At 34.4% G+C, this 15,323-nt stretch overlaps 1 protein-coding gene across 1 annotated transcript; it reads left to right on the forward strand.

Moving 5' to 3' along the window:
* On the forward strand, window positions 1–15,323 carry LOC123681781 (integumentary mucin C.1-like). The gene is made up of 5 exons (XM_045620070.1): window positions 1–150; window positions 2,447–2,587; window positions 10,214–11,113; window positions 12,307–12,357; window positions 14,536–15,323. Exons 1-5 carry the CDS (start codon window positions 102–104, stop codon window positions 14,730–14,732), a joined length of 1,338 nt encoding a protein of 445 aa, XP_045476026.1. The 5' UTR covers window positions 1–101; the 3' UTR covers window positions 14,733–15,323.

Below are 15,323 nucleotides of genomic sequence, written 5' to 3' on the forward strand. Positions count from 1 at the left end.
ATCAGATAATATTCATCATATAATATGGATCAATTCAAGCTCCGTCACAGTCATATTTCTGGATCAATTTGTTTCAAAATAGAAATTTGACGGTGTGCAGAATGAAGTGTACGCTTATATTATTATTAGTGACCTTTTGTGTGGGACTAGGTATGTCTACTGAAATTTTTTGGTTCATTTTCTTTCCAATGAATAAGGGATTTTTCAATTCAATTAAGTCATTATCGAAATTAATTTTTTCATCCAATTTTGCTAACATTTTTGATAATATCTTTGTAGAAAAAGTTGCGAATTTTTCACTATGATTTTTTTTTTGTTCTCTTACAACCTACATGAACAATCTACGATGATGATATGCTTATACCTATATGTGTATGAATGGAAAAAATTGTCAAATATGAATTTTTCACAATTTTATCTATTGATTTTCTTGCTTTCAAAGTTCGTTTATCCGAGGTTCGAACAATCATTTTTGTGCCAAATTTCATGCGGACGGACAGATAATATATACGATTTTTGGATTCTATACATCTCAAACCGTTATCTGTGAAAACTTTTCACCTCAAACGATTCAAAAAATTAATATAACGTTTCAAAAAGTTAGAAATTTCACATAATAGTTTGTTATTTCCTCCTTGCTCATTGAATATCCAAAATAATTGGAAATTCCTTTCTACTAATCACAATGCTTCCTCAAACCTCGTTGAACAGTCGAAAACATTCAATAAAAAAATATAAGAGATGTCCACAGTTAGTGGTCAAAAAGTCACTACTGTATTGGTTGATAAAAAATAAATGGAAAAATAAAAAAAAAATTTCGAAAAATGAGACAGAGCAACCGTCCTTCTAGGGTCCGACCATAAAGATGGATTTCATTTATTTTTCACTAAGTAATTTGGAGTGTTGTGTCTCAAACGAAAAATTTAGGAATTAATCTCGAAAACATTTTTTCGTAACCAAAATTTTCGAATTTTGGAGGAAAAATTAAACAAAAAATGGCTGCAATATCAAATTAATGTTGTTGAAAATCACAATCCCTTTTTTATAACTATGTGTAAAAAAAATAATACGAATTTCTTTTTTTTCCGAAAACGGTAACAACTTCATATAGTTATTTTCTTACATTGTTTCGAACTCGTATATTAATTTCAACATGATTATAATAATAATATGAACGCTGCAATAATCTACATATATCGATTTTGGCATCAAATATGCCAACAATAGATTATCAGTTATTTTGGACACTCGTTTACCTAATATTGCACCAGTTGAAATATTCATAACATTTTTGAGCTATCGGTTCCGGAGCATAAATGCGCTGTATCATATATTTCGTCCGGATGAATTCAAAATTACGAAATTATACATTAAATGTCACATTCAGATGAAAAATAATAATTTCAAGATTCTTATAAAATTTCATTCTGCTCGCGTCTCCAGAACCAGAGAAAATTCAATAAGGATAAGTACTGAATATTTCTGTGACAACAGAACAGTCCGAATTGATATTTTAGGTATATACATACTTAAAAATAATAATTTCAACCTTCTCAAAAAAACTCAGAATCATATCGATTTTGCAATAAGAATCATACATAATTCAAGCAGATTATTGAAAAAAGAAACATAATATTCAAGTTATAAAAAATTCAACCAAGTTTGAAGTAGGTGTGCTGATGTATACTTTATAACAATTTCAAACCTGTTAAGAAATCAGCCGAATTGATTTTCTTGCAAAATTTGAACTCACTGGGATCGTTTATCAATGAAATATTCGACACGAAATCTTGCCCGAAGCTTCAAATGCTTATTCTCAACCCATTTGTAATTTAGTATTTCTTTTCCAATATTCTTCATGGATTTTCTATGACCCTGAACTATATCAGAGCTGATCACTAGATCAGCTTGAAATTTTGTGAGCAATAAGGAATTGTTATTTCATATAATAATATATCATTTCAACTTTGTCGGTTTAGCGGTGTCGAAAATATTGGGTAATTTTTTCTCGATATTGTATCTCAATTTACTAAGATTCTGGTCAAGCGATTGACATAAAATTCTGCACTAAGTTTCGCATTATAATTAAAATTTGAAATCGAATTCTGCAGATTCGATCGAGATGAAAATTTACATTTGGTGAAACGACAATACAAAGTTTTGTGTAGAATTTCAGGCTGATCGCTTGACTGGAATCGTTGAGTCCATTCCTTGCTAGAAATATTAAAATTGTGACGAAATGAAGCAAGCGCTCAAAATGTAAGTCATACTGTTTTTAGACCTGTGAGTTTTCATTCATTTTCGTCAAGTGTAGAGAATCACAAAAAAAAAATCACCAATATTTAATTCCATTATTATTTACTTAGTCCACTAATGTCAATTAAATTAATTTGGAATTGAATATTCGACAAAAGTCTTATATTTATATTGGTGATTTATTTAATAGGAAATACTTTGGAATGCTTCGACTCGAAGGAAAACAAAAATGTTGAGTGTACAAAAGAGAACAGCAGTCTCGATGATCTAGGAATTAAAGATGCAGACCTCAGTGATGATGATTTCATTTGTGTAACAGGAGAAATAGAGGGTGAGAAAACTTTGCTTTATGTTGATGTAATTAAGAATTTTCTAGTGTATTGTTTGGCGCTTATTTAAAATAACTTGTCAATTGGTTCATTTCCTCGATTGGAAATTGAAGTCTAATTACTTTGGTGCAAATTGTTGTTACATTATTTTGTATTATTCATTATTTTCATTTTCACATTGCACAAAATGAAAAACAATAATGAAGGGTGTCCCAAGTTCAAATGCCTACGAATTCTGTAGTATGGTACCACAAGGTACGAATTTGATTGAAATGAGACTTCCTGACTCAAAAATATGGAAGTCTACACAATTCTGTTCTTTGTTTAATAATTTAACCTTACCTTTATAATGTCATTATTAATCAAAAGTCAATAGAAACGTAGCGTTAATACAGAAGGATGATGTGAAAATAAAAGTTGGTTGTGTTTGTTTTGATTACAGCATACCTAACCCATACTGTATTCAAGCGGAAATTGTTCTTTTTTTTCCGATTTAACTTTTTGAATTGATTGTTAAGGATTAAGAACTTCAGGTTCTCTGCCCAGAAGCTTGGAAGGAGATTCAACCAATTTATTCGAATTTGTTTATCTGTAAACACCACCGAAATTCACAAAATAAGCCCTGCAAATGACATGAATATGTAAGCCGTCGGAACTGATCAAGATTTTTTGACAAAAGACAAATGAATTCGTTGTTTTTTCTGTGATTGCTGAACGGATATGTGAAATGTTGCGGGGCTCTCAGGCATTTTTTTTAAAATAGTCTTTTTCGCGTCACTGAAACTTGTGCTGGCCACATAAAGTCTAAAATCAACATCAATTTTTTAATTTTATACAATTTATTGTGCTCTCGAGTGCACGTAGTATCATATGCAATTCGTATACGGTGCTGAAAATCGATATTTTGGTATTTAAAATCAATCGTTCTGAAACAAATAGTGGAAGTTCAAAGCCCTGCCTCTGCAAATCTTTGTCTCCGTCGTACGTGTATCCTCTACCATCGCAGCGTTGTTGGAAAGGGAATTTATATTCTCACGCATCATACTGTCTTTTTTAAACTAATGGGATATTGGTCTTGATATTGTATAATATAAATGCCGTTGCCATAGATTGAATCACGTTAGTTAAATATACAAATACCAAAAACTTTATTATATTATATTTCGAAACAATTTTCTGATCGAGACTGGGAATTATCAATCGATCATTCATGAATATACCATCATTATATTCTTATTACTAGAATGAATGCAATCAGTTTTATTGATATTAAGTACTGAGCCATGCTTGTAACACCAATTCCAAAGATTGAGAATAAACGCTTTACAAATTTCAGTGAGTTCCAGAAGGTTCTATACTGTGACCACCACTGATTTGTCATCGGTAAAAATAATAACCAATTACGAAATTGAAAATGTAAACAGGTGAATAATCAATTAAAAGGAGAAACAATAACGGACCAAGAATTTTGCCCTGTGGCACTACCAACCCCACACTATATCAGTATATCGAACATAAACACCGTGAAATCCAATTATATAATTTGTTCTCTTTGAAATTCCGGAGAGCAACTAAAAGACCAGCAAAATCAAGTCTCTTGTCCAGGTTCTCATACACATATTCAGTAGATGAAAACGCAGCAGTTTCAGTAGATCTAAACTCCTCTCTAAAACGATGTTGACAGTTACTAATCATACGATCAAACATAAGATTCTCAAACCCTTTTGAGAAAACACTAAGGAGTGAAATGGAACTATAATTCACAACGTTGCTTGGATCATTTTTGTGCAGAACGGGTATGTTGCGTCAAGTGAATTTCACTCAAACTTTACGGGCAGTTTAAGTTACTTAACAAAGGAACAAAGACGTGGACCAATCAGGGACCTGGATTGCGCTTTGGTGTGCAGAATCCAAGGCGACGATTAACATCCCCAGGAAATCGGGGTACCGCCAGTACGCTCGTAGCTGTAACCTTGTAATAGTTATTTATAATACAAGTGCAGAAGGCATTGATATTCTTCCACGAGTTCAAAATTCAAAAACGAGCCACGAAGTGGCGAGTTTTTGAATGAACGAGTGGTAGAATGAGCCTTCTGTACGAGTATTATACATTATTTTCTCTAATTCATTGCATTTTTATTGAAATTAATGAAATATTTCCATGAATATCATTTAGTGATTTTTGCATTGAAAAATGTTGGTTGGCAGAACTGATTTCTTTAAGGCAAATTGATGAATTGACAGATCAAGCCGTGGCGGAAAGTTCGGAGTACCAACATATAATAATAAAATATAACCATGAAAACTGTGCGTTTCTGACATATTCTCGCACGATTTTGTTCTACAAGATGTGGAAGAATGAACGGAATAACCACAGAATTAGAGAAACATATAACTTGTACAGCCAAATTCAATATATTAGTTAAGAAATCCGGTGTTTCATTATCCCAATTTAATAGAATTAGAGTTGATCGATTCAACCGAAAACATTTCTCGACCTAAACGCGTCTTTCTGATTATTAAACTGCCCGTAAAGTTTGCGTGAAAATTCACTTGACGCAACAGGGTAAAACCAAAGAAAAGTTTAATGGAGTGAGAAAGTTATTGAAAGTAGCTTCTATATGCCGCCAGAAATATAATCAATTCCTGTACTTTTTAAGTTTTAAAGATTTAACAATTCGAATAACTTCTGCTCTCAGTACTGAATAGAAAAAAGTGTTGCCAGATGAAGAAAACGTGCAACAAGTCTGAAACATAGAATAACCGAAATTATTCAATACATTTATATCAGCTATTGAACTAAAATAATTTGCAACCATGTTAGCAACAAGAGGTTCAGTATAGAATTCACCATATTTATCAAGCAAATACTTTCATTTGAGCCTACCTTTCCAAACAATTCTTCATTCACATGATTTCTATTCGTAGAAGTATTGATAGTATTTTGATAGAATTCATATTTGATTTTCCCAGTTATTTTCTAAAATTAGCCTTGGCTTGTTTGTATATTTCAAATGATTCCTGTGATCTTCAATTCTTGTGTATCCAATTTAAGCTTCTCAAGTTAATGCACATATTCTCAATTTCATCATTTGTCAAATATTCATTTGACAAATTTTGATAACTTCAAGGGGCAACTTGAATCTGAATATTTGAAAAACTCAAAAAAGCTCTGAAGCATTTATAAATCCTGAAGTAAAACAAACATTTTTAAATGAATCAGAATCAGTGAATAATGCTTATTCATTCAATGAATGAGGATATATATTTCTAACAAATATTCTTGTATGTACTGATTTATTCTTGGTCACAGTTGATATTCTGATAATATAACTCCCGGTCATCACCTCCCCAATGGGCACACGTACGATGATTCAAAGTTTATTCAAAAATAACTCAAAGAATGGCATTCTGAATTATCGCAGCCATTCAATTGAAAACAGATTACTTAGCTTGCCAGGTGGTTCTTAAAATTTGAAACTTTGTGGTACTCAGAATAAGTGAGATAGGCCAAACATATGTTATATATTCGGAGTCAGGGGAAAAAGAGCTAGTCAAATATAGAAAAATATACAGAGTGTTCCATTTGAAAAAATGAAGATCTGAAGTGGCGATCCAAAAATTTTACTTCACGATAGATTGGTGGTGTAGGATCAGAGATCATTTTTCTGTTTCTCTGATCCTACACCACCAATCTAAATATATACAGAGTGAGCAACATATTGATAGCAACTTCATTTTTTCATTTCACGATAGATTGGTGGTGTAGTATCAGAGATCATTTTTCTGTTTCTCTGATACTACACCACCAATCTATCGTGAAATGAAAAAATGAAGTTGCTATCAATATGTTGCCCACTCTGTATATATTTCGTTTTGTGAAATCATTTTAAAAAACACTAGTCGATTTCGTGAAATTTTTGCAGAAAATATTTTTTTGTACCACTTCTAGTAACAAGGTTGAGTGGGGGGTCAAATTATGGTGAAAAACCCGGTACCTCTGCCCATTGGTTTGTGATCCCCTTAGCAACCTTCAAAAGTTCAAGTATTACAAGAGCTTGAAGTAGCATTGGTAAGAATGTGTTAATTATAACTGCAATAAATCATCAATGAATTGCTCTCGTGGATAATTCGTCAGGAAATAATCAATATTGAGATCACCGCACAAAATATGATGTCAGCTAACTTGAAACAATGCTGTAAGACGTATGACAGTATGTTAAAGAAAAGTTCGAAGTCACTATCTGGTACTCTATAAGCACAAATAAAGCAATATTCCGTACTATGAAAATTCACTTTCGCACCACAGAATTCAATTTACTTTCAATGGGCATATTTGAGATGTCAACATCACTCATTAGCAAGTTAGCTTGTGAACAGAACAGTACCCCTATGGGCATATAAAGGGTGTTTTTTTTTCGAGGTATATAAGTTGGCATTACTGTTCAAGATGGCGATCGATTCAACAGCTGTCAAGTGATTTATTCTCAGTATGGTTTGGCAATTCATCATGAATAGACTCACGCCTGAACGAGCACAGGAATTGGATCTGTGTCCATCCACTTTATGGAAGATTTTGCGGGAGGATCTTGGTTTGCGTGCTTACAAAATCCAACTCGTGCAAGAATTGAAGCCAACCGATCATCAAGTAAGGCGCAGATTCGTTGAATGGGCCCAAAATGATATTGTCGTTGTTCCCGATTTTCGTAAGCGAATTTTGTTTAGCGATGAAGCGCATTTATGGTTGAATGGCTACGTCAACAAACAAAACTGCCGCATTTGGAGTGAAGCTAATCCTCAAGTGTATGTCGAAACACCGTTACATCCAGAAACACTGACTGTTTGGTGCGCTTTATGGGCTGGTGGAATCATTAGTCCGTACTTCTTCAAAAAAGATGATGGCCAGAATGTTACAGCCAATGGTGATCGGTATAGAGCCATGATTACTAACTTTTTCATTCCTGAATTGAACAACCATGAATGATGTCCAGGAGCTGTGGTTCCAACAAGACGGCGCAACATGTCACACAGTTCGTACCACAATCGATTTATTGACCGCCTTATTTCACGTTTTGAACCTGTGAATTGGCCTCCAAGATCTTGTGATTCAACACCGCTAGACTACTTTCTGTGGGGCTATGTAAAGTCATTGGTCTATGCGGATAAGCCACAAACCCTTGACCATTTGGAAGACAACATTCGCTGTGTTATTGCCGATATACGGCCACAAATGTTGGAAAAAAGTCATCGATGATTAGATTGGAAAAATGTAGATTGGACTACAATCGAGCCAGCCGTGGCTGTCATATGCCAGAAATCATATTTAAAATGTAATGCCACAAGATTATCTTGCGGATAAATAAAAATTATGTCAATCGAATAATCCATCGTGGTTTTATTGCAATTCAAAGTTCTATAGCTCTAAAAAAAACACCCTTTATTAACATGAAGGGCCGTTCATTTTTCAAATTCATGAACCGTAGGAGAATTACCACAATTTCCAACAACCAAGGCAAACGAGCCTTCGAAGGAGGAACGGCCTCCCACTCATTTATTTTCGATCCATCCATCATATTATTGATTGGACTTCCATACGAATACTGAGCATTCGCAACAGCAAAATTTAAGTCATCAAAGAGATATCTCAAGAGAAATTTTTCTCACGCTGACTTTGGGGACACCTCTATTCGGAGATTTTAATAGAGGTTTCGAGATCCCTTCAGATTCGAATTGATCTCTTGTCTACACTAGTATTATCATTCGATATACAGGGTGTTCTGATTTGTTTCCGACAAACTGAAATGGGTGATAGATCACATCATTTAAGCAAAAAAGTTCCTATGAACATGGGTCCGGAAATGCTTCGTTTCCGAGATACAGGGTGTTAAAGTTGAAAAAATAATTCGCGTTTTCTTAAATATCTTTCGACTGATTCCAAATAATTGCATGAAAGTTGGTACCTACATAGGGTTTTTTGAAGTGAGAAATTCAAATTTGTGGTCGATTTGGTTGTATTTTCTAGAGGGCGCCACTGGCAATCATTTCGTCCCCTTTAAACCGTAGCAACTATTCTGTGTTAGCCTGTACGTCATTCTGGACTGAAAAAATCGATTTCCCTGACTTTTCTAGTTGAAAAAGGTATAACTCATTTAAGTTGCTAGAGGCAACCGTTTCAGAGAAAAACGCATTTAAAGCCAAATCCATATTTTTGTAATCTCTTAAACATGTAGAAACAAATTTGTAATAATTTTAAATTAAATATTTTTTAGAAGTAACAATTTAGAACAAAACAAAATAACATAATAATTTTTAAAGAAGGTGTTCAAAATGTCCACCGTTCTGTTGATTGATTGTTTTACATTCAACAATTGTTGCGGCAATAGATTTGAAATGGCTCTACACAATGACAGATTTAAAGTGTGTTAGGTTCAGATGTCATTAATTATAATTATAGTTAACTAAGTTAATAGCTTATCAACAAATACAGGAAAATGGTATTGGTTACCAAAGGCCCGAACGAAGCATACAAAGAACAAATCATCAACAGAGAAATAGGATTTTACAGACCTTCGAAGAAAATAAAAACTCAGTATTCGTAAAGCATCCCAACAACGCAATATTTCAGGAAACAGAATATTCAGAACACTTAAAAACAACAATTACATAGCATACCACTTCTACTTATTAGTGGGCAATAGAAAATCCGCATGCATTTCGCCTTAGAAATTTTCAAAATGAATTTAAATTTAATATTTGAAAAGGAATAATTTCATGAAAGGATTTCGAAGCAGTCAAAACATATTAAAGAAAACGCGAATTATTTTTTCATTTTTAACACCCTGTATCTCGGAAACGAAGCATTTCCGGACCCATGTTCATAGGAACTTTTTTGCTTAAAATGATGTGATCTATCACCCATTTCAGTTTGTCGGAAACAAATCAGAACACCCTGTATCTCATCGAATACCTACATATTTTATAATCTTTCATTGAAATTTCATTTTCCAGCGCTGAAATTTTGCATTTGAATAACACCGTGTTTTCTATTTGAATACGATTTTTATATTCAAGTTCATAAATTACAAAAAATATCATTCTGAGAAAAAATTTCTGTGATGTCGGTGTTTGAACCACAACTATCACTCTCAATTGTGCGATATCTTCAAGGGATTTAGAATTGATATTATAAATCGATATTTCTTCATCAAACCGACTTGCGAGCACTGTATATATTGTATTAAGTCACACACGGGATAAACATACAAAACAGTGATGTACATAAACTTCGGGATAATAATTTAATAGGTGAATTTAGTCCATTTGGCAAGATAAATTTTCATTCCGATCGAATCCGTATCAACATGATAATTCAGAATGAGATGCTAATACTTGAGTGAGTGAATCCTTAGGTGCTTCAAAGGATAAAGGTATCTATAAACCGTAGTATTAAATATTAGAGAAAAACCAAAATCGTCAAGCATGATTAGAATGAAGCTACTATTTAGGAATAGATCAATCAATTATTTCAACAAGCACAAATTGTATATGTAAATGGTACGCAACATATGAATTGACAACAAATTCGTTAATTTGGAAAAAATTCTAATTGTTTTGAATTGTCATTTCAGATTCTAGCACCACCACTACTTCTACAGCTATTCCTACTGGAACTACCCCAACTACGACTCCCTCACCCAATACTAAAACTGCCCCAACTTCGACTCCCTCACCCAATACTAAAACTGCCCCAACTTCGACTCCCTCACCCAATACTAAAACTGCCCCAACTTCGACTCCCTCACCCAATACTAAAACTGCCCCAACTTCGACTTCCTCACCCAATACTAAAACTGCCCCAACTTCGACTCCCTCACCCAATACTAAAACTGCCCCAACTTCGACTCCCTCACCCAATACTAAAACTGCCCCAACTTCGACTCCTTCACCCAATACTAAAACTGCCCCAACTTCGACTCCTTCACCCAATACTAAAACTGCCCCAACTTCGACTCCTTCACCCAATACTAAAACTGCCCCAACTTCGACTCTCTCAACCACTACTGAAACTGCCCCAACTTCGACTCTCTCAACCACTACTGAAACTGCCCCAACTTCGACTCTCTCAACCACTACTGAAACTGCCCCAACTTCGACTCTCTCAACCACTACTGAAACTGCCCCAACTACGACTCTCTCAACCACTACTGAAACTGCCCCAACTACGACTGTCTCAACCACTACTGAAACTGCCCCAACTACGACTCTCTCAACCACTACTGAAACTGCCCCAACTTCGACTCTCTCAACCACTACTGAAACTGCCCCAACTTCGACTCTCTCAACCACTACTGAAACTGCCCCAACTTCGACTCTCTCAACCACTACTGAAACTGCCCCAACTTCGACTCTCTCAACCACTACTGAAACTGCCCCAACTTCGACTCTCTCAACCACTACTGAAACTGCCCCAACCTCTAAACTTTTCGCATATCCAAACAGGCCATTTATGGATGAAGGAGAGTCACCAGGTAAATGAATAAATTTTTATATTGGATTCGAAGACTGAACGAATGATAAAGCAGTAGAAACTGAATCAGCGTCTCTGCTAATCTTCGAAATCATCAGACCGATTTTGTTTTCAGTTGTCAAAGAATTCCATAAAAATCGAAAAGTAGTGAAATTTGAGAGCTTGTTCATTCATGTTCCAATTCAACGGTTATTATTTTCAGTTTTCTCCGTAATCTTCTTCGATTCTGACAATAACATGAAATTTTGTACGAAGCTCGAAATAATTATTCAATTAAGACAAATCTCAACTCTAATAGATCTGCGACGGAAATATTGAGTATTTTCTTCCTGAATTTTTGATCGAATTTTATATTATTGTGATGACCCTGTCACCATAAAATTCATCATGAAGCATAAAATTGTTATTTAATATTCTCCTGCAAAATCTCAACTCGGTCGGATTTGTTAGAATTATTAGATAATTTTTCTTTTCTTCCGATGTCGCTATGACAACATTTTCAAGAATGTTTCAAATGGTTTATCTTCATACAGGTTTCTTCATAACAATTGCGCAGGACTTAAGGATGTGATAGCTCGTCCAAATATATGAAAAAAAATCTGTATAAACTTACCCTCTAAAATGCACCATTTCCGAATATCACCGTAACCTTTTATCGTACAGGAAACAGCTTTCGTAAGCATTTTCTAATCATAATAAGCTATGATTTGTTTGGAATTTTTTTAAGTCTTACTTGGTTTTTTAAAAGGGTATAGGGTGTTTTTTCCCCAACTTCTACGCTCATGGCAAAAATATGGTTTTTGAGACGCTCATTTGATCCTTCTACACAGAAAAGTAACTTCTGATCATACGCTCTAAAGTTGACCGTGTCAATCAATCAATAATCAATCAATTTTTTTGTTGGTATTCACTGCTAACCCTTTTTTTCACGTCTAAAACTACAGTTTAACAATATAAAATGAAAAACAATGCTTACGAGAGCTGTTTTCTGTACTATATCAGGTTTCGAGGGTAAGTTAATAGAAATTTTTCTTTCATATCTTTGGATGAGTATCACATCCTAAAGTCCTGCACATACTTATATTATGAAACACTCCACTACTTCTAGAATCAGCAGGAAATTGTTCAGTCTATTTCGAATGTCATTCCGCAGATTTGGATTCGATGAATTGATTAATATATTATCAATTACAGGTCAATGGAACAGTATTCGAGTATCGAGAGTGCGGCGTGCTCTTTCCTTCAGTAAGTAATTCAATGAAATAATTATGTATTTTGAAATTTCCGGAATTCTGGGTTTTCGAGATATTTCGTTTTGAAATCTGTATAGTTAAATGATCAGCATTGCAATTTTGCAACTTCAGTACAAATCATGGTTATGTTATGCGCCGGTGTTCAGGTTATACACCGGGTATCCAATGGAAAGTAGACACCATCGATTTTGCATCTCTCGGGCAAGCACAGAGTCATACATACTTCCCTGCCAGTACCGACGAAGCACCAGAGGAGGAAAAACGAAGGTGTATTCGTAGAGAGAGATAGAGAGAGAGTGCGAGCAAGGTCCAGCCTGCCATGGGTAGTGGGTACTGTGGCTATGAAGCCGCAATATTAGGAGGCTGTGAATCGTGCTCTGTAACCCTGCGTTGCACATGTTGGTCGCTTGGGACCAATCATCATGCTAGGAGCCGTGACGATGAGCGGGGCAATGAGTCACTACAGCGCTATGCAAAGTAGCAGCGTCTTTTCTATCCCACGTCGGGGTCACCAACGAGGTCACCACTTTTGCAAGGAGTTCCCGAGCCTCACAAGGGATTGCAAAGTTTTACCCAGAGATTAATTCATCGGTTTGGCACTCAGTGATCTCTGCCAAATACACCTTCTATCTCCATAGGGGATTATGATGACTCTAACACAGCATGGCCCCAAGAGAACAGATTGAGAGTGACGCCCATTTAGTGATTAGCGTCCTCGCAGGCTCGATGCTGCATCATTTCACATATATTTTTTTATGACATGCCACATCAATGTGTTGCGTCGTTGGTCTGACATTTCATAGCGGAAGGACGGTGATGAAATGCGTCGTCACAGCTCCGGAGCGACGTCGCCCTTTTGCGTTTAGATGTCATGCGTCGACGCAACGTAGGTGTCCATTGGGATTATGGTCAGAGTAACATACTACTCAACATAGAAAGGGGGAGCATATGTCACATGAACTATCAAATTTGACATGAAGCGCGCCGAAATGAAAACCTATCAGTGATACGAGATTTCACTCAATTCGCGAGTTTCTCCACAGAAAAAGGGAACTTTTTTGTCCCATAGTGAATCAATATTTCATATTTATACAAAATATATCGAAATAAATACCTAAATATATCAGAAATTCAGAAAACAAACTCCAAGCGTACCAAGCGACGTGAAACAACCGATGACACTAGGAGAGCAAAAGTTGCCAAACCTTGAATTTCAGAAGGTAGAGACAGAAAATAATAAATATTCTGCTCATTATAAATTCGACATTTAGGAAAAATATCGGATGGTTGCAGCACAATGGTGCTCCAGAACATAAACATAGGATGGTTCGACAATATTTGAACCAATACAATGACGAAATTTGCATTACTAACAATTATTTAGATGGAAAAACATAACCAAAAGTTATAAGCCATATTTGATATCTGTAAATTGAATTGATAGTTCCAGAAAAAGTTTTTAACCTCTGCAACAACTTATTTATTATATCTTTCTCAAGAGCTACATCAAATTATAGATGACATAATAAAAAACTTTGATTTGGATCACAGGACTAACATCTAGAACACAGAAATCAAATATTTTCTCTCCGTCTTTCGTGAAAAAAGAATATCTACACATATTTTTCAGATGAATTGATTTCAAAAATCATTTTTTGGTTATAATCGACACTAAGGAATTTATATTCATATATTGTTTTATAATTAATTCAAATATCGCATTCTAGATTATCAGATAGATAGATATTGGCTATTGAACAATCTGAAAAATAACTCAGAAAAATGTTCTAAAATTCTTCAGAGTTTAAAAGTCATAATTATACAATATTGAATGATATTCAATAATATTGACTCATTTGAATTTTATAACATATTGCTTTGTTGAAGCATACCTCGAAGCTTGAAATCGAGCTTGAAATAATATACACGAAGATATCATATTGAATGTTATTATGGCACTTAGTTAGAATGTTTGTTTTGAGTGAAACCTATACAAATTCAATTCAATTAATTCAAAAATAATTAAAGAAAATTATTCGTTAGAAGCATCTGCCCCCATTCAACGATAAAATTCAATATATTATCTAAAAAATGATTTGAAATAAACTTAAACCAATAGTTGAATCACCATGTATAAAAATCAAGTTCTACCTATTATATTATTCCACAGGAGAAATTCTAGGCAGTCCCTTGTATGCAAAGAAAGAAGTAAAACAGTGTGGTCGCAAGCTGAAGGATGGGTCTGATCTATGCAAAAAACTCGAGGGTCTTGGCATGACGGGCTGTCAAACAAATGGAACCTTTAGACTATCATCAAGTTGGACGATGTTGGCTGTTATCCTATTTTTCGCCTATTCGATGTTCTGAGGAAAATGCATATACCCTTCTAGAAATTCTGGACCTGGTAACTTTCAAAAGTTGTACGGAGCATGAATTATAAAGTGTGATATTTTATTGGTTCAAATAATGGATTTTTTCGATTATCTAGTATTTAAGTACTGACGTTAATAATTTATAGAATATTAGGTTTTTTATTTGATGTCTTCAATCTGTCACACTAGTGACTATCTATCATCATTTATGATTCGATATCTCACTAAGTGATCAATATTTACATTATTCTAGTATATAGGGATGATCAACACTAACATAGAGATCACTTTAATACACAATTGTCTTGATTTATAGAATTTTTAATATCCAAGTTATTCAGTCTACCTGTTTTATTTGAAACCTATCTCATCCTTTGAGGTGATCTCTAATGTTGAAAATTGTCAACTCTACCTACATACCAATAATTTATTCTATTATATGTAATTGTTTTCATTATCTTTTGAAATTAATATATTTATTCAAATTCAAATTATTGATTTTTTTCGTTTCACTATTCAAACCAGTTTCTGGGATGACTTCATCCTTTAGATTGGAGCTATCACTGTAATAAAATTCAAAGTTATA

This window comes from Harmonia axyridis, chromosome 6 (assembly GCF_914767665.1).
Source record: "Harmonia axyridis chromosome 6, icHarAxyr1.1, whole genome shotgun sequence".
NCBI classification, from domain to species: domain Eukaryota; kingdom Metazoa; phylum Arthropoda; class Insecta; order Coleoptera; family Coccinellidae; genus Harmonia; species Harmonia axyridis.

Bases quoted from the DNA above. Each gene is read 5' to 3' on its own strand.
- LOC123681781 (XM_045620070.1), top strand. From the start codon at position 102: ATGAAGTGTACGCTTATATTATTATTAGTGACCTTTTGTGTGGGACTA. The intron at 151-2,446 runs GTATGTCTACTG...TTTATTTAATAG, and splicing joins GACCTTTTGTGTGGGACTAG to GAAATACTTTGGAATGCTTC. The intron at 2,588-10,213 runs GTGAGAAAACTT...TTGTCATTTCAG, and splicing joins TGTAACAGGAGAAATAGAGG to ATTCTAGCACCACCACTACT.